The sequence below is a fragment of the Dasypus novemcinctus genome, chromosome 1 (assembly GCF_030445035.2).
Source record: "Dasypus novemcinctus isolate mDasNov1 chromosome 1, mDasNov1.1.hap2, whole genome shotgun sequence".
In the NCBI taxonomy this organism is placed as follows: domain Eukaryota; kingdom Metazoa; phylum Chordata; class Mammalia; order Cingulata; family Dasypodidae; genus Dasypus; species Dasypus novemcinctus.
In genome coordinates this window covers 15366613-15391779 of record NC_080673.1, presented here as the reverse complement: position 1 = coordinate 15391779, position 25167 = coordinate 15366613, and the positions used below count along the sequence as shown (strand labels likewise).

Sequence of the window (25167 nt, the reverse complement as noted above, 5' to 3'; positions counted from 1 at the left end):
AAAAGAGGAGATAATTAAAACAGCATAGCAGGGAAAAAGAGAATCGGGGAAAGGACAAAAATACAGGGAGTTTATAATGTTTTCTAAGCCTAGAAAACAGGCCAGTAGTAACTGATTCAGAGACAAGTTTATTAAGAAAGTGATAAACAGAAAATAGTTTATGCTGGTCTTTGTCTTAGGGAGGACTAACCAGCTGGGGAGAGTTGGAAAAGAGGGTGCTGGTTTGGATACTTGAATAAAATGGTGAAGATTTCTATCAGCAATGGTATGGGAGTGCAACTGAGAATTCGCTAGGAATACATCAGAGTGCCAAGTAGCAATGGCACTCTCATGTTAAGATTTTCTATAATGAAAGACGGTTTTCAGTGATACAAGGGGGAACTTTTTTTTTAAATTGTAAAGCAGTTTCCATAGGGTATGCCAGTAAAATTTATTATGTAAATGATAGTAACAAGACTTATACAATCAATCAAATTAGAGTGATGAGCTCTTTTGTGTGTAATTTGTTTAGGTAGCAAAAAATAATTTAAGAGAACATTAACAAATTGCTTATGCCAATATTAAGAAGGAATTTTCAAAGAAAAATATGTATTGGAGTCTAGTCACAGATACAATGCATTTTTCCATTATTCTCATTCTTTAAGAATGGTATTTTACTTAATAACTCATGTTTTAAGATATATCTACTCTGTTCCTTTCCTTTTCTTGTTACATAAACTGTAACTGTAACTTCTCTCTTTTTTATAAAGTCTTATTTTTTAATCAAATCCTTATTATTCACAGTGAGCTCCAACAGCAAAATCTAAAATATATATGTTCAAAAGCAGAAAATATGTATTTGGGAACATAGTAAATTCCAGAAAACTAGTCATACAAAGCCAAATGAAAAAGTACTGACTGCTGGTACTCAACGTACTATTAGCATAGACACCTGGCAGAAACATCATTTAACAGATAGTATGCAGTAAAAGAAATTACTAATTAAATAAAACTGAGACATACTAGGACGTATCCCTAATTTGTTTTCCTAAGAAACAGCTTTAGTAAAGAAATTTAGAAAAAAAATTTGACTCAGCTAGTTCTGTTCAAGTTTGCCCTTCTATACAATGCAAAATCCAATACCACAGCTACTATTTTTCAGGTAATAAACCTTGTTCTTAGAGCACTGCATAAGAGAAAGCAAATTGTAGGCTGCCTTTAATTTTCTTTTTAAAAGGCCATTTTGAAGACTTTAAAAAATGATAATCTTTAAATTTTAGCAATAAATATTTATATCACAAAATAGTTCAATCTAGATTTCTAATTTTTCTTTCAATATGAGAACTGATATATTTATTTTCAAGTACACAATTTTAACCACAGTGAAATGAATAACTAAATTTAAACTGAAATGTTACACTTTCATATTTAAAGTAATGTAAGAATTAAGAGATATAAATATGTTATAAAAATACTTTCTGGATAGTAAAAAATAAACACATGAGAAGAGGCATTCTACAGGTAAAATGAGAGTACTACCATTGTCTTGTTTGAAACTAGATACTGTTGTTTTTTCTTTCCTATAGTGCTTTCAGACTGCCTAAGAGAAATTACCGAATTTATTTGGAAGGGAAAGTGCACCTGAATAGCCAAAAGCATTCTAAAAAAGAAGAGCAATGTAGGAGGAATTTCACTGCCTGACCTTAAAACATATTACAAAGCTACAGTGATCAAAACAGCATGATACTGGCATAAGGACAGACACATCGATCAGTGGAACGGAATTGAGAACCCAGAAATAAACCCTCACCTATCGAGTCAACTGGTTTTTGACAAATCTACCAAGTCAATGTTAATGGGACAAAATAGTCTTTTCAATAAATGGTGCTGAGACAATTGGATATCTATAACCAAAAGAATGAAAGAGGACCCCTATCTCATTCCCTATACAAGAATCAACTCAAAATGGATCAAAGACCTAAATATAAAAACAAGGACCATAAAACTACTAGAAGAAACTGTAGGGAAACATCTTCAAGACCTTGAAGTAGGTGGTGGTTTCTTGGACCTTACATCTAGAGTACATGCAACAAAAGGAAAAAATAGATAAATGGGAGCACCTCAAAAGGAAACACTTTTGCACCTCACAGGTCTTTGTGAAAAGGGTGAAAAGGCACTCCACTCAATGTGAGAAAATATTTGGAAATCACATGTCAGGTAAGGGTTTAATATCCATGATATATAAAGAGATGTTACAACTTGACAATAAAAAGACAAACGAATCTTAAAAAATGGGCAAAAGGGGAAGCGGATTTGCCTCACCTGATAGAGCATCTGCCGACTACATGGGGGGGTCCAGGGTTCAAACCCATGGCCTCCTGACCTGTGTGAAGCTGGCCCATGCACAGTGCTGATGTGTGCAAGGTGTGCCATACCACGCAGGGATGTGTCTCCTGCATAGGGGAGCCCCATGCGCAAGGAGTGCACCCCATAAGGAGAGCTGCCCTGAGCAAAAAAAGTGCAGCCTGCCCAGGAGTGTTGCAAGATGCCGCAACAACAAAAAAGAGATGCAGTTTTCCAGTGCCGCTAACAAGAATACAAGCGGACACAGAAGAACAAACAGTGAATGGACACAGAGAGCAGACAACTGATAGGGGTGGGGGGAAGGGGACAGAAATAAATAAAATAAATCTTAAAAAAAAATGAGCAAAAGACTTGAATAGACATTTTTCCAAAGAAGAAATACAAATGGCAAAAAAAAAAAACACACACACACACAACCAACCAAAAAACATGAAGAAATGCTCAACATCACTAATGATTAGGGAAATGCAAATCAAAATTACAATGAGATATCATTTCACACCTATCAGAATGGCCATTATTAAAAAGACAGAACTACAAGTGTTGGAGATGGTGTGCAGAGATAGGAACACTTATTCATTGTTGGTGGGAATGTAGAATGATACAGCCACTGTGAAGGACTGTTTGGCAGTTTCTAAAGAAGTTGAATATGGAGTTGCCATGAGACCTTGCAATACCATTACTGGGTTATACCCAGAAGAACTGAGAGCAGTGATATGAATAGACATCTGCACACTGATATTCATAGTGATATTATTCATGATTACCAAACGTTGGAAACAACCCAGGTGTCCATCAACTGAAGAATGAATAAGCAAACTGTGGTCTAGTCACATGGTGGAATATTATGCAACTGTAACAAGAAATGAAGTTGTAAAGCATATGACAACATGGATGAATCTGGAGGACATTATGTTCAGCAAAGAAAGCCAGACACAAAGGACAAATACCGTATGATTGCATTACTATGAACCAAATATATTGTGTAACATATTGTATGGTTCAAAAGAAAATTTATATGTATGCAGTACATTTAAATGAGAAATATATGTTTTTATTCAACTACTTTTCCTTTAGTTTTTAATTGTTTACATTTTTAATTGTTAAATGTACAAAATAAAGTTAAAAAAGAAAAAAAAATTGCTAAGAGAAATGTAAACTCTACTAATTTTTGTTCAGTTCATCAGTCCTCAGTCTTTTTAATCAGAGAACATGTCCTTTGCAGTTAAGGAGAAAGAAAATCCCACAGAATTTGAGAGTTGTGAGAGTAATTCTAGAGATACTTTTTCTGCACATAAGAAATTGACATCTTGCTTTTTGGTGGTAGTAAAATAAATTTAGTAGATTGCTGAATGACCAGAGTTTAAGACTAGGTATCCATGTTTTCTCCTGGAAAATTTCATTCTACCAATTTAATTTTGTAATAAATGTTTTCTCCCTTCTGCACACTTCCATGCTCCTCTACTATGTGCAACACTTTAGCACATATGTGAGAAAAGTCATATATTGCTTTTATTTATGCTAATTCCAACTGCTCATAATATTATAGGTATATTCCTAATCTACATGTTAGACTCAAAGACTAAAATAAAAACTTTGTTCAGGTGTTTAAAGTTGTCCTATGTAGAAGGATTATTTTATAAGAGTAATAAGAAATGCTTTCGTCTTGTTGAGGTACCCATGTCTAGGCTGTTCATAGGAGGCTCTGTGTTTATTTACAACTAAGAGGAAAGGCAATAAAGTAAATTGGAAAAGAAACATGAAGACAATTGAGATGAGTTTGAAATCTGAACTACAGACTTCAATTTCTTCACTTTGCAAGAACAGAGAAGTGACAGTTGTGAAGAGAAGAGAGTGCCTATCAAGACCCTGTAGCCAATTCCCTCTGATAGAGTCACTGAAATAATGGTTGGAACATCACATTTTATGTGGAGGATAAGGAAGAGTCACAATGTTCTGTTTTGAATATTGGAATTGGGGTGAAATCAGTTTGTTTATGGACCTTGTTGAACTGGCAAGGATTTCAGCTTCCAAGAACAATTTATAGAGTACTTTTCAGTACAATACAGTGCAGGATGCTGAAGAATTGCTAAGGCCAATCATGCAGACACCTTAAATTATTTGTAGTTTGATGCTGTCAACAGGAAAGCTCACATAAGCAAAGAATGTTTATAAGAAAATTGAAAGAAAAATGGAAAATTCCCTTCAGTGGAGTCCTGGAAAAAATAGAGGTGGGGTATAGGACAGATCTTTCTGCTTCTTTTTCTAGGGAGCAAACACAATGAAAGCAGATGAAATTACATGACCCTCATTATCGAAGGTTTTAAATAAATACTAACAAAAAGCCCCTATTGGTTAACACATCCGTGACTGGGATAGATCAATAAGATGATGAATAGGAAGGCACTTTCTAAATGGTAAATCACTACTAACAAGTTAATTGTAACAATTGTTAGTGTAATTATCATTGACAAAAGCTGCTGCTGGCTGAGGTAGGCTTACAAGAGAAGTCCCCCCACCCCCCCCCCCTTTTTTTCCCAATGGCTACCATTTTATTTATTTATTTATTTATTTTTTGCTTTAAATTTTTTAAAAAAGATACTTAGTTTACATAAGTGTTACTTAAAAAGTGTAGGGGATTCCCATATGCCCCACTCCCTCCCCTCCCACAGTTTCCCACATTAACACCCTTCATGAATGTGGTACATTTGTTACAATTGATGAGCACATTTTAGAGCATTGCCACTAAGTGTGGAGAGTTTAGATTCTCTCCCACACAATTTTGTAAGTTATGACAAGATATGTAATGGCCTTATCTGTCACTGCAACATCATTCAGGACAATTCCACTGTCCTGAAAATGCCCCCTTATTGCACATATTTTTCCCTTCTCCCTCCCCTCAGAACTTCTGGTGGCCACTGCCTTCACATCAATGACAAAAGTTCTTCCATTCCTGTATCTAAATTGGAAAAAGAAAACATTCTAATCAAATATAGAGATAAATCTTTTTGGTTAAGAGATGATTAATAAGAGTTCATATTAGTGAGAAAGTGACACATTTGAACTCGGATGTTTGCTAACTTATTATTCTTTATGAAAATTACACACAAATGTTATAGTTGTAATGTGCATATATACAACTATTCTAAATGAATAATTCTGCTTGTATAAATAGGTAAAAATTAGTTTTTTCATATTACCTAGATTCTAAGACGTACATTTACAAATATATTATAAAAACCCTGAAACAATTTTGAAATAAACATTAAACAAAATAATTTCACCGCCAGCACATGTGTATACTTAGTTATTCATGTAATGAAGGTATTTTTTTCATCTTACCATCATTTCAGCTCAGTTATTTAAATGGCACAGGGCACATGTTTTAAAACATGATTTTGGACTCTAATTATTGCTTAAAATGTCTTCAGATAATTGAACTAAGCAGTGCCATTGGAACAATAAAGCTATTGTTTTAGCAAAAGACTGCTTATCACATGTTAGGAAATGCAGTTAAAGACAAAGGGTATCACCAAAGCTAGGGGATGTTGGTGTGACAGATTCATATTTCACAAAGGACCATTACTCAAGTATCTAATACCTAGCTACTAGAATCGAAACAGTCCAGGAGAGGAAGAAGCCCAAGGGCTAGAACTCTTGTAATATAAGTTGTTGTAGTTGTACCTGTAAATATATATCCACATTTTGTCCAGCAATTAGATACCCTAGGCTTTTTAACAAATATTCTTTTATTTAGTCTTCACAACAACACTGTGATTGAGGTATTATTACTGTCTCCATTTTACAGATGGGAAAACTTAAGCACTGAGAGGTTAAATAACTTGTTCAAGGTCAAAACCACATAACCACTAAGTGGTAGATATTCTTAATAAATACTTGTTCAATGAAGGTCTGAATCTTTCTATACAAAACTTCCAGCTGCTTTTCAAGTGAAACTGTTAAATTTGAAAAATTTGAAGGACTATACAATTCAACTAAGGGAAAAGGTAAAATAATAGTAAAAAACTATGAATCCGATCAAATGAGAAATGCAGGAAAAAACCCTAGTGTACTTGGAAATGCCTCAAATTACAAACTCTCAAAGGTTGAAATCACCAGTTGAAATAATGAAAAGGAGCATGTTATTCTGATGCTATATTCACGCCAAGTGTTTCACGAAAATCTTTATAGACTTTTATTATGAAGAAGGCATATCTAAAAACTGTGATTATGATCAGAAAGAAGACAGTGTTATATAATCTTATGATGTACAAGGCAGTTGGTTTAAAAATTGCATTTAATGTGGTGCTACTTTCATACTCCTGTATTTCAAAAGCTGCAGATAAATTGATGATGCCTTATAATTGATGACATCCAAGAATTGAGGAAATATTGCCTTTTAGCTTTCTGATAAAACACTAATATTTTGGAATGAGATCTGTGACTTTGTTAGCAGCAGTTGCTAAATTCAGGAAAGACATGTAGGAAAGACATTTCCTTGGACATTACAGCTCAAAACCCATCTACAAAGTGATGTCAAGTTTCACTGAAACTGGACATATCAAGGTGGTTAGGTAAGGTATAATAGGAAATAACAAGCAAACAGAATTTTCTTTGAAATGTATGTAAAACACATTACCAAATCTCTGGGTACATTTATCTAAATTGTAACAAAAATAAAATTCAAACAAGAAAAAAAAATCTTGCTCTTTCTAGCATTTCACATTGTGGGGGTGGGGGGGCTAGTTTGGATAGTGGGTTGAAAAGATTGTGAAATATTCTTTATCTTTTTTTTTAGATTAAAATCCTAAATCAATATATTGTCCATTAATTTCAGTTTATTCTTACCCCAGACAATTCACACTAAATGAGAAATTAATGCCTCTTATTGCCCATTGAGGAAAAACAGAGCAAAATGCACCAGGTGGCTTGATCAAAGAATAATATAATGTAATGTTCTAGGCTTTGTATTTCTTTTTCATTTAGATTCAGAATAAAAGAGCTTCTGCGAAATGTTTCTCTTTGAACCTTCTAAAAGGCTTATGCAGATTTGGCTCAACAGATAGAGCATCCGCCTACCACATGGGAGGTCCAGGGTTCAAACCCAGGGCCTCCTGACCCATGTGATGAGCTGGCCCATGCGCAGTGCTGATGTGCACAGGGAGTGCTGTGCCACGCAAGGTGTGTGCCACAAAAGAGAGCCGCCCAGCATGAAAAAAGTGCAGCCTGTCTAGGAGTGGCGCTGCACACATGGAGAGCTGACGTAGCAAGATGACGCAACAAAAAGAGACACAGATTCCTGGTGCTACTGACAAGAATATAAGCGGACACAGAAGAACACACAACGAATGGACACAGAGAGCAGACAACTGGGGCGGGGAGGGAGAGAAGGCGGGGAAGGGGAGAGAAATAAATAAAAAAATAAATCTTAAAAAAAAAAAGGCTTATGCTGAGTCCACAAATCTCCTTCTGTGGACTGATTCTAAACCACGTGTTGAGTGACCTGGAGACAAGGGAGGGGGGAAAAGGGTCAGGTTATAGTATGGCCAGGGCAAGGAATAGAGTGAAGTTGACAGACACAGGATAAAGTTGCCTTCCTATATAAATGATGCATCAGATTTAAAAGATATACACACATACAAATACAGATAAACACACACATACAACATTGCCCTAAAAAAAGTGAATGGTTCAGTATAACTTGTTTGATACAACTGGACTGAAGGTATTAACTTATCCAGACAGAGAATGGTATTTAGTGTTTGAGAGACATAGTTTTGCTCTTGAACTCCAATGCTGATCAAGGAAGGTGATTTGCCAATGAACCGGAGCATTTTAACTCCTTTGGGTAAGCGGTCCTTAAAGAAGTAGATGAGGGGCTCCTCTCATTGTCAACCAGCTCTTTTTCCTCTGATTACATTCTCATCAGCAAATTTGGGGGTACAATTATTTGATTTGCTAATGAGAATTAGTGTTTAATTCTATAAAAAATAATTATATGCTTTATTAATATGTATCAATAACTTTGATTTGTTTAAAAATAATTTGTCAATGGCTAAGCAAAACAACTTGTGGTCAGGATAACATATCAAACTCCTATAAATCTGGATAATAACAACAACAACAACAACAACAACAACAAATTAGGATGCAAACCATAGAAATTCCAATTCAAAATAAAGGGATTTATTACCTTACATAAGAAGTTTCAAACCAATATGGCTCCAGAGTTGTTAGGCTCACAGATGGCACCATAGACCCAATACCTTCTTTCCACTCTGCTAGTCTCAGTGTGCAGCAACATCTTTCATGCTGCGAGATGGGTTCAGGTGTTCTGCCATTTCGTCCACACACAGCGAAGCCCAGAGTGGCATGCACCATACACAAAAGTACTACATCCCTTTTGTTAATGGGGGAAAGTGTGCAAGGGGGAGGGGGTGAGTTATATACAAATCCCCTATATTTTCGATGTAACATTTATGCAATCTAAACCTCCTTTAAAAATAAAGAAAAAAAAAAAAACCTATGGATCAATTTTGGCAAAACAGATATAACAGCAATATTGTCTTCTAATCCAGGAACAGAGTATAACTTTCTATTTATATGTATTCTTTGATTTCCGTTTTGTAGTTTTTAACAAAACCAATCTTACTCAAATTTTGTGAGAGTAATCCCTGTCTTTCATGTTTTTGATCCTATTATAAATGATACCAATCTTTAAACTGCAATTCCCAATTGTTCATTAGTGGTATATAAAAGTACAATGAATTCTTTACGTATTCATCTTGAATCTTGACAGTTTCCCAAACACACATACATGTTTTAGCATCATTTATGTGTATTTATGATTTTTAACACGGTCAATTATGTCATCTCCAAATAAAGATAATTTAGCTAATCACATTCCATTCTAAAAAACGAAGTACACATCCCTTTGTTCTTTGTAAAACCTAAAGATCCTTCTGTTCACACGTCTCCTCCCATCTCACACATCAGAACTGGATTACATGGAAGCCAAGGGGAATGGAAATTAACATAATTAGCTTTGAGTAATCTACATGAAATATTGGGGCAGGGAATAGACCAGCTTCTCAGTTGTTTGATGGTCTTTATCTACTAAGGAGTCTAAGTGGTAGAATCTAAGTCCTGCTCAAATAGGGCTGAGAACCAATTACTCTTACTATACCATATATTAGTATTAGAAAGGACTCTAAGGTAGCTCATGAGTTCTACCTATATCTATCCCTCCCATACTATATAGAATAATTATTTCCCTCTAGTAATTGTTATTGCCCCAACAATAGCATAAATACCTCCCCTCGTACTTTTTTTGTTTTCTTTTTCCTTTCGGTCTGTCTGCTAGTGGCAAGAAGACTTTAAATGACAAGAAGGTAGTCTCAATTCAAATTGATGCTGCCCTGGTGCCACTATTCCTCCTTTAGGTTCTAAGGCCTCAAAACCAGCAGAGCCCACAAAAAAGGGAAACAGTGTCACAAGTTTTCCAAGCAAGTCACTAGTTAAAATAGGGCGGCAGACATGAGGATGCCTACTCAAAAGTCATTCCTTTCTCTTCACTGCTTCTAGCATCTCAGCTGCAGCTGGTGAATCATGGTAAGTCTAAGCCAATCATGTCAACTTTTCTCTACTGGTCTAAGAGTGTTCATGTGATTCCATTCTAGCCAATAAGAAATAAGCAGGAATAACAAAGGCTTCCCTCTCAGTAAGGTAAGGAATATGAGAATTTATTTTCATCCCCTCACCCCTTATACAGGGGACACTGTCATGTAAGAATGTGTTACTTTGCGTTGTGGCACCCATCCTGTGATAGGGAGGGCAAAAGTCAATCCACTGAGGCTCCATGATGAGATCACTGAGTCATTAAAATAATGCTGGATACCCACCTCTGAGACTTTTTTTTTTTTTAGGAGGTACCATGGATTGAATGCAGGACCTCATACATGGGAAACAGGTGCTTAGCCACTGAGCTATATCCACTCCTGAATGAGGGTTGTGTTTTTTTTTTCTCATTTGTTCGTTTGTTTTGTTTTTAGGAGGTTCTGGGGATCAAACCAGGACTTTGCACGTGGGAAGCAGGCACTCAACCACTTGAGCTACATCTACTTCCCTAGGACACTTTTTAAGTAAATAATGTATATGGTTTAAGCCACTATTGGTTAGGTTGCTGCCTGTTCCTTGTAGCTAAAAACATCCACTATGATACTCTTGACATCATTTCTATAATGGGGAAATTCTACAAATTTCATGTTTATATTTTAGCTGGTTCAACAACAAAAAGAATATGGCATCTTGAAAATAAATTAAATTACAAAATATGTGTATAGGCCAAATTAAAAATATTTCTTATAATAGATTCTATCCAAGTGCTATCTAATAAAATGCATAAAATTGTATGCAGATGGGTCTTTATATATGAATAGAGGAAAAATGTGCTTATATAGCTTTAAAATAGTTTCTTTTATTTGACCCCAATGAGAACATTATTTAAAAAAATTTTAAAAGCATATTTTACACAAACAAAAAAAAGCCTGTAATGTATTAAACCATGTTCACTACCAATTTTTCAGAATTGAAATCTGAATTTAAAGATAACTATGTCAAAAGAATGTTTTACATGCTAAATGGAACACAAGGAGCATAGGATACTGGTTGGTAAGTAACTACTTTATTATAATACTGCTCATGGAATAAAAATGACTAACTTGTACATGCAGGGGGAAATAAGGTCTAATGTAAACAGACGGTTTTCAGCACATTCTTTTACTAGAATGTGGTCACCTGCCACAAAGTACACAAGCTCATGCACAAGATCAAGACGTTACATACAGCTGAGGTCACAACGTCATGCATTTAACAACAGCGTGCCAAATAATCATACCACAAACTGTGCAGATGTTCTCCCCCACCCCATGAGCCACTGTCAGCAGCTGCTGAGGAGTTTGGTTACCCACATCCGTGACATGAACGGTGTCCTTTGGAGAATCTTGTTCCCTGTGGCTGTAAGTATTCTTATTTTTATAATATTTTAATGATGCTTATCAAAATGTTAAGTACAGAATTATAAGTTATGGAAAAGTAGACTTTTTACAATATGGAACAATTTTATACATCTTATCTCAGGCACTTTCAATAAACATCAGTTATATTTAAACATATTGTCAAAACTAATTTACTTCTCAGGTTTAGATGAACCCAAAATAATATGCCTGATGACAGTGTTCCAGTGAGAATGAAAAAAAAAATCAATCTCTAAAAAGTAGTCCTTGATTTCTAATACTCAAAAAACTTGGCAAGAGCCATTCTAATGACCTGACTAAAGTACTACTCATACAGATTAGTTCTATATAACAACATTTATTAGGAAAACTCTTTTACTTACATCCTTCAATTTTGAACACTTGACTTGGTAAATCATTAGCCAAATTGACAATAATTATTTATATTAGTCAATGAAAGTATAGAATACAGTCATTAAAATGCTTTCCCTTATTTCTATGTACCTATCATTCCAATGCCTTTTTTTTTCCCTCTTTAGACCCTAAGTATATTCTAGCAAAGACAGAATTCTATTGTGATATTAGGTAACACCTGCTAAATTACTGACATTCATGAAATCACAGAATCAGAATTCTGACCACAGGACATTTAGAGTAGTTCAGCTCTATTGCCTCTCTGCAGCACTCTATGGTCCTATAGATTGGTGAATTCAACACTTCTGGATACTCCAAGATATCTTTAAATCAGGACAGGGAGTGAAGAAAAAGAAAATACAGCCAACTCTCAATAACAATGGGAGGTAGGATGGATAAGTAAAATCTAAAGATCTAAAAATCTTATTCTAATGAATAACTTCAATTCCCTCTCAGCAAATATTAGATTAAAATTTTTAAAAGCTTTTTAGTAGATAAAAAAGGACTTGAATTGTACCTCTTTTCTCTGCTCCTGCCTCCAACTCTAGAGGAGGTACTAACAAGAACTCTAGAGTCTGATATATTTCCACAAACATAGAAACATATTTTTACAAAGAGCTTTTCCAATTTAGGGTGTTAAAACTATACATATCATATTCTGTTATATGAGGGCCCACATATATTTTAATCTTTGCATAAAAAGAATGATTTTATAATTTGTATAAAAAACTGGTAATCCTTTAGCAAGGACTGGCTACTTACCATAATCACATCAGCAGTTAATATAATTTTTCTGACTGTAAATTTACAACCCAAACACTTACCAAGTCACATTTTCCTTAGAATGTAAGATTTGCAAGTTAACTGATATATTAACTGAAGACAACAGTTTTATTCACATCAGTATAATTTATCACGGAAGCCATTATCCTGTAACTCGCTAAAGGCTATGGCTTATGATGGCTGCCTCTCCTGACTCTTATGTACCTAAGGCACTGTTCTACTCAGTTGTTCTCCCATCACCATCTTATAATTTCTTCATGAGATTGCTGCAAATACACATCTTATTATTAAGCTCTTCATATACTCCATTATAATTAACAACAGCTATTGTCCAATTCTAATAGAGATTAAAGAATAATGAAGACTCTGAAACCATGTTATTTTTCAAATACTTGTACAGAACAGGTAAATGGCATGTTTATTGATGCTATATATTTACAAATAAGAATACTTAGGAATTCGACCAAGAACAAAATAAAAACAAGCATATTTTATAATAAAAGACATCAGAAAAAATTTTCAATAAAGGGACAAGTAACAAAACCTAAATTTATAAGTATATGGTTTATTTATTCACTTGCCTTGCTAAAGAATGATGATGAGATCCTAAAATGTAATATTGTATTGGTTAACATGTAATTTGAAAGTTAACTTCTAATAAATCACTTTACTTCCATTAAAAGTATCAGTCTTCTATTCATTGAAAGTAATATCTCTTTGAACAGTGGTGAAGGGAGTATCAGTATCTGACTATAAATATTATAATAGGCTTTATAATATATGGGTTGATTATATTTATGGGAGTAAGAGTGTGTAAACCTTTGTAATGGTGCTTCATTTTTACATATGTTCAAGAAAAATAGGGAAAAAATAGGGAAAATCAATTTGTCTTTTAAAATACAGTATCATTTGTATTATTATATGTTTATTTATAAAATCAGTATATGTGCTTAATATTAAAATATTTCACATGGGAGAAATACTTTCCTAATTATAACAAGGCAAAAAATATTTTTAGAAAAGATATGATTACATGATTTAAACAGTCCTTAATACCACTACAACAAGTAAAAAACATTGGTTTTAAAAAAATAAATAAGTCTATTAGTTAAATTTTTCTGCAGGAGAATAATGCACCTAGAAGTAGTAGTTCTGAGTGTTACATGATTTCTATTAGATCTAAGAATAAGTATAGCTGATATTTAAACATTTCTGAAAATAAGAACTTTTCCTGAATATATTAAAATGAGAATAGGAAAAAAATCAGTGAAAGAATTGTCTTATTATCATTCTATAGCACTTTAAGAATTAAATAATTGACAGTAAGGTATTCAATTTTATAACAGAATCCATAAGTAGTTTCTATGTCAACATGGAATTATATTTTAAAGGCATTATCAGAAACTAGAACAATATCCTCTGTGATTATATCTATACAAGCAACATTATCAATGGAATTATATTGCGAAAGGCATTATTTGGAGACAACATTTTATTGTGTCAGAAACTAGAAAAATGTCCTCTCTATTTCTGAGAAAAATAACATCATTATTAAAAAGAAACAATTAAAACAGGAAAAATGCTGCAGATGGAATTTAATGAACAAAACCTGTGTTCTCATTATCAAAATTTTGTGCTCTATAATTATAACATCCTAATATCTCAACTAGGTGCAGTAGAGGACTGCATACATTTCATGGAAGCTGCCATACGAAATGAGTGGGCAGAAAAACTGGAATGTGACGTGGTAAGGTAAAGAAAAATGACTACCTCATATAGCAGTAACTTCAAATACTGGGCTTCTCAGTGATTGAAAAAACACCTTCTGTGACTGGTTATTTTACCTGCAAATTTATTATATTGGAAAGTTGTAGCAAAAGAGTAATAAAGTTCAACTGTTACAAATATTAAAGTTCTTCACTTACCTCATCTGGGTTCGCATTGAAGGTGAGGCTGCCTTCATCTAGCTGCATATACAATTTTCTAAAAGAAAATCCTAGAGGTGGGTTCTTATTGTATATGGAACAGTGACCCCAAGTGGATTTGCACAGCCTGTAAAAATAAGAATAAATTAGACAATGAAACATTAGTGAATTTAATTTCCTGAGTTAAACAGGCATAAATACAGTAAAATAGTACCATTAAATAATATAAAATTAGGTTTTATAGCTCTAAAGTTTAAAATGTTTAATTTTATTTTTGCTTTTTTTAAAAAAGATTTTTATTTTTATTTCTCCCCCCTCCCTCCATTGTCTGCTCTCTGTGTCCATTTGCTGTGTTTTCTTCTGTGTCTGCTTGTATTCTCATTAGGCGGCTCCAGGAACTGATCCTGGGACCTTCCAAAGTGAGAGAGAGGCGATCATTCTCTTGCACCACCTCAGGTCCTTGGTCTGCTGTGTCTCCTATTGTCTTTCCTCCGTGTCTCTTTTTGTTGCATCATCTTCCTGCGTGTGCCAGCACTCCTGTGTAGGGCAGCACTCTTTGTGGGCCAGCACTCTGCATGGGCCAGCTCATCACACGGGCCAGGTTGCCTTCACCAGGAAGCCATGGGTATCGAACCCTGGACCTCTTATATGGTAGACAGGAGCCTAACCGCTTAAGCCTCATCTGCTTCTCTATTCTTGCTTTTTCATTTGTTTACCAGAGTATGATAGACCGACACTTTAAATTTAGCAATTCGATGGTGCTTAATAAATGAGTTACAAAGATTAATATGAGCACTAGTAATAACAATAATAAACATATTTACTGAGTGCTTAATAGATGCTAGGCACTATTTTAAGCACTTTAATTCTAATGACTTGCTTAATTCTCAAAACAATGCTATGATACAGGTGCTACAGAGATGATAAATAAGTTGCCCAAGGTCATATATGTGTAAAGACAGGATTTGAATTCAAAGCTTCCAATTTTAATCAATAAGCTAAAATGAAATTACTAAGTAATCTATGCATGCTATATTGTAAAGGACTTTCAAAATTGAATGGGAGGAAAAGACTGTTGGCTATTGGGAAAATCTGTCTGCCTTTTAAATAATATATATATTCGCAACAGCCATATTAAGCATTGAAACTGTTTTACTTTGTTTGTTTTGTTTTTTCTCCTTCAGGAGGTACTGGGGATTGAACCAAGGTGCTCAATGGGAAGCAGGTTCTCAATCACTGCGCTACATCCACTCCCCTGAAACTGTTTTTAATGCTACAAACTCAGGACATATATCAAAAGCAGTGGTGTTAAGCATAGCTGTTTTTAAGATACTGCTTCAAAACACTGATTATTTCCTATCACAGTGATATAGGGTTGCTTGAAAATTCAATATAACCTAAAATGTTAAGAGTTTATATCTTAAAATACTATTTTCTGCAGACAGGAATAGTTGTTTCCAACTCTGCATAGACCATTACTTGAAAGCTAAAGTCTTATCTTATTATAATGCCTGGAAATTCTGGATATATACCTTAGATGCTTAAGTGCATGACTCTGGAAACATGGAGAATACTAAAATTCTATCTCAATTCACTTTTAATGAGTCTTTGTGTCAAAATTCCCTGATATTTTGTGTTCTAAAATATCAGCTTTTTATAGAAAAACATTAAATTAGTTTTGCTATCTAATCTTTATTGATTTTTGCCTCAAATTTCCTTCTTTTCACACACTCAAAAAGTATAGGGAAACAAGAAAGCTATTGTCTCAGCCTATTATCTCATCAAAAATCTTGAGCTAAATGGGTAAAATACTTCATATAATATTAGAAATCCTCTTATAGGTTAATTTATGCCTTTGTTATTTTTGACAACCAAATGAAATCACTGATTCTAAAATTTTAAGTATAGTAACTTACTTAGAAAATTATCGATATTTTATCTTTAATCCCATAGTTTTGAGTTTTTTATTCAACTATGTGAAAGCAACAGGACCTACCAATATCAATAAGTATTCAACACATCCAAATTAAATAAAAAATTAAGCCAGACATTTTAAGTTTTAAGTTTGGCAGTTTAGATTAATTTTTAGGTATGTTCTACATCTTTATGAAGTTCCATTCTAAAATAATGAAACAAATAAACTTTGATAAAAGAATGTGAGAAAATCCAAGACCCAGTAATTCTTATATGATTGGTAATATTTTGAGGATCCAAAAAATTTAAAAAGAAATTTAAAGAGAAAATTTTATCTATAATTTTTATAGGTAAATGATGCTATTTAAGGAGTAACTTAGGTTCAATAAAACAGAATATATTCAGTCATACTTTTCTCAGATGTATAGTTTCAATTTAAACTGGTATAATAGCTGCTAAAATTTTTATATTAGTTAAGTTAATAAGCAAGTAGATTGTTTATTCCCTTGTTATTTAATATTTTCCTGCTTCACTGATGAAATGGTGATTAGAGAAAATAAAATGTAGATGGAACTTTCAGCAATGTGTTAGCATTTTTGATAAAAATATGTAAATAAGTAAACACACATAAAACTCCATTTGTAACCAATGAAAACAATCAGATTTTGGGGATATTTATTGATTTTTTAAAATATATTTATTTTTCATATGGGATGTATATGGGAAACAAACTACACCATGAATTTAAAGGGGAGTAAACACTCTAATTTTTGGAATAGAAATTCTCATTTCACAACTCTGTTGTATTTTTAGAATAAATGAACTTCTAACTATAAAATTATTATTCTATTTTCTTTCGTACTGTTCATTTTTTCTCTATCAGATTTGACTATGATGTTAACTGTCTATTTTTGTTTTAAGAAAGAGCAAATCAAAGTTTAACTCAAGTTAAAAATATGTAAATATTAAAATATATAAATATGTATCTATCCTAAAAAGAACATTTAAACATGATTATGTTTATAGATATTTGGATCAAATATTGGTGGGCTTAACTTACCCTTGCCAGAGAAGTTCATCATTAGCAAGATCCTGCCAAACACATGAAGCCAAGCAGAGGTCAGTTGCATTGAGATAGGACAAGATGGTAAAGCTCAGCTCTGGAGGCAACATTTCCAAATTAATGAATCCTTCCTGTTCTTTAGATTTCCTTGTCTTCAAAAGATGATATATATCAATGCCTCCTTGGACATGTTTACGATGACTGGTGCTAGAAATGTTGCTTGCAGCCATTCTCCTGCTCTGCTCTCTGGTGAGGTAGCCTGGCTCACTATAGCTTTCCTGTTGTAGCTGTTGGTTTCTGGCCACTCTCCACAGCCCCTGACCCATCTGCAAGCCTGGAAGAAAGACAAAATGTAATAGAAGGGTAACGTTAAAAAAGCAACCATCTTTCCTAGCAACATAACAAATCTGATAGGAAGTATTCATGTATCACAATTAAAATTCATTCATTTGGACAGAGAAAGTTGCAGAAATATTCAATTTGATCATCATCTTTACCCCAGTTTGCTAACTACTTTTAACATCCACAGGTGACATAATCATTTTTCAGAGTAAGATTTAAAAGTTACTGATGTTCTAAAGACTCTTACAAATTATAATTATGTGGACTTACGGGCCAGTATTAAATACAGCTCTGATCAGAGCACGGTACTTTAAAGGGCCTTTAGACCCTGCTTTTTATCACTACTCAGACTAAGCTAAGCTAGCCCCTTTTAACAAACCCCCATATATAACAGCTGTGAAACATGCTTTTAGTTTAACTCTGGCCTGTCTACACTTAGATTGTAGACTGTAATAAAATGTAACATAGGCCCTTAAGTCTAATTCAGGAACCTTATAAATTAGACATCTAGAACTCTGAAAAATAGCTCGTTTGGTTTTGTTGTTGCTTTAAATAAAAAAGCATACTTTAGATCATTTTCCCAAGTCTCCATATAGCCCTGTGGATTCCTCAGTACTTGGGAAAAGGCACAAGAAGGGAGGGTGTGCTCCAGATTCACCACTTCAACTTGACCTTCAATTAAAGCAGCTCTATGTTTAACTGCAACACATATTGGACTCCCCAGTATACAAATATTTAGAAAACAATCAGCCTAGACTTCCTATTTGGTATTCCCTTTTAAATGAGAACTCTTTTTCTGGGCAAATCATTAAGAAAGAGCTTTTAACTAATACAAATAATTACTTTCAAGTTCTCTTCTCCAAACAAAGAATTCTTGTTACATAAATCCAAGTTGATACTGACACAGGTGTGTATATGTATGTTTGTGAATATGCATGTATATTTGAAAATTTGGAAAAATTATTTATAGCATGACTACAACTTAAAACATGGTTTTAATTAGCTGCTTATGATAATAACAATAAAAAACCACTTGTCACTGCAAATTTTGAAAATTATTAGGAATAAGGGAAAAACTGAGTAGGATCTACAAGAATATTAAAGATATTATTTTCTTAAGATTGAAAAAAGGCATAATCCACTTAAACATTTACTGAATTATTGGATATTGTTTGGATAATGTCCACTAAAATAGGATACTTGCTGATCAAAACAAAAAAAATAGGTCAGGGTAAGTTTTAAGGCTTCTTACAAAGTACTTTGGAATTCCAGTGGTTTAAGCTATAAAGGGATGGAGAACACAAAGAGAAGGAACAAATGGATGATTTAAAATATGGGGAGATTTGTTTTTGCAAAGAAGCCACAAAAGATACCTTTTTTCCTCTTATGACAAATACCACAATAATGATATTAGTTCCAAAACTAGTGGTTGCGTTATAAAAATTAAAATCTTAAAAAATACATATATATAGGCAGCGGACTTGGCCCAGTGGTTAGGGCGTCCATTATCACATGGGAGGTCTGCCGTTCAAACCCCGGACCTCCTTGACCTGTGTGTAGCTGGCCCATGTACAGTGCTGATGTGAGCAAGGAGTGCCCTGCCATGCAGGGGTATCCCCCGCGTAGGGGAGCCCCACGCGCAAGGAGTACACCCCGTAAGGAGAGCCGCCCAGCATGAAAGAAAGTGCAGCCTGCCCAGGAATGGTGCCACACACACGGAGAGCAGACACAACAAGATGACGCAACAAAAAGAAGCACAGATTCCTGTGCCCCTGACAACAACAGAAGTGGACAAAGAAGACACAGCAAACAGACACAGAGAACAGACAACCGGGGTGGGGGGGGGGGGGAAGAAGGGGAGAGAAATAAATAAATCTTAAAAAAAATACATATATAAACAAAAGTATAGTTTTAAATGTGCTTCATGTTTAAATGTGACATGTCATATCACAACTTAAGTACAAATTAATTTAGACACAAATTTGACATTTTAAGGCTTCTAATCAAGAAGAGTATTTCATTATCACCATTGCTAATCCTGTTTAACACAGCAAGAAAATATGTAGAAATTGCTGTTACTGAGCTCATCTAGCATATCCTTGTCATTTTAAATGACGAAATTTATTTTTCTCTTTTTCCTTTAACTAAATCATACATAATCAAACATGGTAAATATAGTGTTTGAAGTCTTACGATTCAAGGTATTTAATATCGATTTCTGTGTATTTCCCTACAGCATCTTTCTAGTGGCATATGGTTAAACAGCTGTTGTTACTTGAAGACTGTTGCTAGGGAATCAAGAATCAGGATGATTTCCCTAGGCTCTGGATTTAATGGGGACCACTTAATTTGAGCACTGGATAATGTGATTCAGAAAGTATCCGGCAGGTAGAAGGAGGTAAAGCCAGCAGCTGTTTCTTTAAAAAAAAAAAAAAAGAGTTGCTGGGGAGGGTGGAAGGTTGAGTGAGGCTAATTCAGATAAAGAAAACCAGGCAAGGTTATATCTTAATTGCACAAAATTCAGATAAAGAAAACTACAAGATTATTTCTCATTTTCTATTTTACTGCTAAACAATACTGCAAGTTGTCCTTTGGGGACTTATTCTTCCTTTTAAAGCCGTCCTTGATACTAGGTAAGTACATAATCCGATGTCCCCCCAGGTCATAAATCATCCAGAGGAAGCTTAAAATCATAAATTTAACATTCGGAGAAAGGAAAGAGTGTTGTAGTGTCCCATTTCCACCCCAAATTTTCCTTAGAGTAATAGGGATTAGGAAAGTGGGTGTAACAGTCAGAAAAGTGATAAAATTCTCAAAACGACATGACATTCATTTTATAAATTGTAATGCAAGTCATGGAGGGAGTATAATATTTTGGCCTACGAAGTCAAAAAGACCTGAGTTTGAATCCTGGCTCCTCTAATTATTAATTACAAGAACTTGGAGAATCTACTTAACTACTCTAAGCTTTAGTTTCTTCATATGTAAAGTAGAAAATAATGCCCATAGCTCAAAAGTCTATTCAGATTAAATTAGATAATGCAAATAAAGTTCATTCCACAGCTAGCAATCAACCTATGTTAGATTTTACTTTTCTTTGATAAAATCATATGTTTATTATGAGAAATATAAGGGAAAATGATCAGCACTTTGGTAAAATTTACTAATGTTGCTTCAACTGTCCTGATGTTCTGCCTGCTAAATAAATTTATTTGTTCATGTTCATACTTGCACAGCTTTGTAGGGCTTAGTGCACACAATTCTTCAACTCCTTTAGTTATGTGATCTCAGCCATGGTTATTATTTTTCCCTTATTATCACAATTCTTTTGCATCAATGACCAAACAAGTAAAAAAAAAAAAAGTCTGTGCTATCTTCCACAAAAAAATTCAAAATATTCAGCCAGCATGTCTGATGCTAAGGCCAATATAGCAGTGGAATGAAACAGGTAGTTTTTTTAATTGATAATATATCTATCTCTGGCACTAAGAGAGATGTAAAATATGATGCAGTTTCATCTTGGGGTGCAGGTACTGTTACTTAGGTTACAGTGAAGAAATTATGGTAACAAAAAATGTCTAGAAGCTTTTAAAGTTGAAAATCTGCCACTCAAGAGAAGGAGGAAGAAAATCAAGGGAGATTAGGATATATTTTCTCTGGTCAGAATGGTCATAAAATTAATACTTACAACCAAAGATTTAGATGCTAAACTTAACTAAACTTAACTTTATACTTTCAGACAATAATTAGCACAAAATAAAATAAATCTCCGAATTACTTTTTAAATTGGATGAAGTATCATATAAAGCAATGACAAATTATCAGGCAAATTAACGTGATTTAGGATTTCTATTTTCCTGGAATTATGCAAACATGGCTCTCAGTTTAATTCATCTTGCCTGTTTTAATACAGGAGTCAAACAATGTTCCTTGTGTCTCAGAGCTATTATATATTGCTTTAAGGGCAAACTATTCATTTTCAATTCTGCATTGCTCTTGACTGCACTCATGTGGCATGGCAGTAGATAGGAGACGCAGAAGCTTTGCACCAATGACTGTTGAACAGGATTGGTAACCAAACTGAGAAATCCTGAACACTCAGCACTACTGTGAATAAATCTGTCACATCAGCTGAGAAACAGCTATTTACTAAATTAATCTCATATATAAGAATTTCATGTTTTGGTTGTTTATTATCAAATCTTACATTTCAAACTTAACTTGCTGTTCTTAAAACCCTATGCTAACAAATGTACCATCCCTGTATATAAAGGTTATTAGTACAGGAAGAGGGAAAAGGGGGAGGATGTTGGGTATATAGGAGTCCCCTATATTGTGTATGTGACTTTACTGTTACCTAAAACTTCTTTAAAGACAAAATGAAAAAAAGCAAGACATTGGAGAATAAATGTCCTGTACATATGGGACAACACATATTACAGTGGTGAAAGGCAAAACACCAAAAAAATTTTTTTAGTATCACAATTTTTTAACTTTTAGTTTCAGTTTTTCTAAATTATTATGTATTTTATTACCTATGTTTAAACCTATCATTATTATTTCATTTTCCTATTGTAGTTGGTTATAGTCTTGGCTTCATTTTTGAATAAGGTTTGGATCACAGAAGGGTTGTAACTATGACAGGAGAAGATCGTTTGTGTGGGGTGTCAGTGACGGGGAATATATGGGAGGAAGCCCACCCGGGCATACATATAAGGTATATAAATGTGTTCACATGTTCTTGGGGCATTGCCACAGTGGGCAGAGATTCACACAACAACCAAAAGAATATTGCACTCCCATCCTAGGGAGCTCTGCCACATTCTCTAATGGAACAGCAACAATCCCCCAAGTACAGGGGCAATGACCAGTGAAGAAGGATGGTCCATCGATGGGCCCTTGATATTTTTTCCCCCTCCCTGCTGTTTGTTTTTGCTGTGTGATCTTCTGTATCTATTTCTCTTTTTGTTTTCTCTTCTTGTCGTCTTTCTCCTCTAGGATTCACCAGAATTCGATCTTGGGGACCTCTGATGTGGAGAGAGGTTCCTTGTCAATTACACAACCTTATTTCTGGTCTCTGTTGCACTTCACCTTGACTCTCCCCTTTGTCTCTCTTTTGTTGCGTCATCACCTTGGTGCATGATTCACTTGCTTGGACACTGGCTCACCACGTAGGCACTCAACTCACTGTGTGGGCACTTGGCTCACCACATGGGCACTCGTGTGGGCACTCGGCTCATCGCATGGACACTTGGCTCACCATATGGGCACTCAGTTTGCCATGCAGGCACACTTTCTCTTCTTTTTCAGCAGGAGGCCCCAGGGATGGAACCCAGGTCCTCCCATATGGTAAACAGAGGCCTTATCATTTGAAGTACATCTGCTTCCTAGGCCCTTGATACTGATGAATAGGCTTATGAGCCTTTGCTCTTGAAATTGCAACTTAGCCTAGCATTGTAGGGTGCCTAAGAGTTAATGCCTGAGAGCCTCCATGTTGCTCAAATGTAACTTCTTTCTAAGCCAAACTCAGCATATAAATACATTATCTTCCCCCAGCATGGGACATGACTCCCGGGAATAAGCATCCCTGACACTGAGGGATTACTAGCAAGCACTGGCTGGTGATGCAACTGGAAAAAGACTTTGAATAAAAAGGGGAAAATATAAAGACAAATGAGTTTATATGGCTAAGAGACTTCAAAGTGAATTGGGAGGTCATCAGAGAAGTAATGCTTATCATGTCTCAGCAGGATCTCATAGACTGCCGTGGTAGATACTACCCCAAATAGTGAGGCTCCTGATGGCTCTGGAGACACCCAGGTTCTATGTTTATGGTAGATAGCTCCAGAGTTTGGAGCCTTGCCAGTGGGCCCTACTTTGGAGTTTGCACTCCTGAGTGTGACAGAGTTGGACTCAGATGGGACTTCTCTACACATGCCTCTTCTATCCCTTTTATTTGAACCTATAGTTGGTGCTAGAGTTGGCAGGTATACATCCAAGGACTTGAATATCTGGGCTGTCCATGTGCCAGCTGGGCACTTAGCCTCAGCGGAGTTGCAACACCTACTTTCCAGTTCACTGGACTCACTCGGGACAACAAACAAGGAAGTGAGGATGGACAACCACAACACCAAGGAACTCAGAGAGTCTACAACTACAAGCAAGAGCGTCCCATCCAATCGCCTTATGGAACTGAAGCCCCCTCCCAATTACAGGTGGACCGGGCATCACCATCGCAGAATACTCAAGATTTGGGAATAAAATATGGACTAGAGTGGACTCACTGGTATTCTACTACAGACTTTTTGTGATTCTAGCAATGGAAAAAATTATGTCATCGATGTGGAGACAGTGCCCACTGGAGGTGCTGAAATCAGGGAGAGGGATAAAGAAGTGTAATATGGGGGCATTTTCCAGACTTGGAATTGATCTGAATGACATTGCAATTACAGAGACAGGCCACTGTATATCCTGCCATAACCTACTGAATTGAGTGAAAGAGAGTATAAACTACAATGTAAACTATAAACCATGCTTAGTGGCAATGCTCCAAATGTGTTCATCAATTGCAATGAAGGTACCACACAAATGAAAGAAGTTGTTAATGTGGGGAAAAATGGGAAGTGTGGGGAGTGGGGCATATGGGAATCCCTTACATATTTTTATGTAACATTTTATGTAATCTAAGTATTTTTAAAAAATAAATAAAAAATGTATTTACAAGAAGTCCCATGCTGCTATGCACAGTTGCTGGAATAACATAATGGAAATTACATGACTTTAGAAAGACTACAGCATTATTTTAAAAAAACACATCTTTTTAACTGTTCTGCACAAGTTAATCCTCAGATATGTATTAATCTTTGGAAATGAATAGAAAAGGTAAAGCACAACATAATGTTTGTAAGTAGCAGTATTATAAAGTGGGTATGAAAGTGGTTTAAAGGGAAAGTCTAAGGTCATGTATATTACTAAAAGGAAAGATAAAGAATGTAATATGAAACTATATAGCATAGTAAAACTGCACAGGAAATGAATATGGGTAAAATTGCATATATAAGACTACTTTTTTTTGAAGCTGAAAAAAACATAATACTACAAAACGTTAATATCAGACAAAAAACCATTATGCTAAGTGAAAGAAACTAGATGCAAAGTACAACATATTGCAAGATTTCATTTATATAAAATGTAAATATAAATCAGTTTAAAAAGGTGAAACTAGATTAGTGGTTATATAGGGCTGAGGAAGGAATGCTAAGGAGTGTGGAGTTTTTCTTTTTTGGAGTAATGATATTGTTCTAAAAATTTTTGTGGTGATGAATGTACAACATTGTGATTATACTAAAAGCTATTGATTATACACTTT

The 25167-nt window shown here is 34.7% G+C and overlaps 1 protein-coding gene across 3 annotated transcripts in view; it reads right to left on the bottom strand.

Annotated features, from left to right (window-relative positions):
- The window catches only part of FBXO8 (F-box protein 8), a 62074-nt gene that overhangs the window by 15953 nt on the left and 20954 nt on the right, over positions 1-25167 (bottom strand). For all 3 annotated transcript variants that reach the window (XM_058307633.1, XM_004458666.4, XM_004458664.4), the window contains exons 2-3: positions 17454-17790; positions 14480-14606 (exon numbers count right to left, since the gene is read on the bottom strand). In XM_058307633.1, the coding sequence (XP_058163616.1) occupies positions 14480-14606; positions 17454-17782 (456 nt within the window). In that variant the 5' untranslated portion in view covers positions 17783-17790. The remainder of the gene's footprint in view (positions 1-14479; positions 14607-17453; positions 17791-25167) is intronic.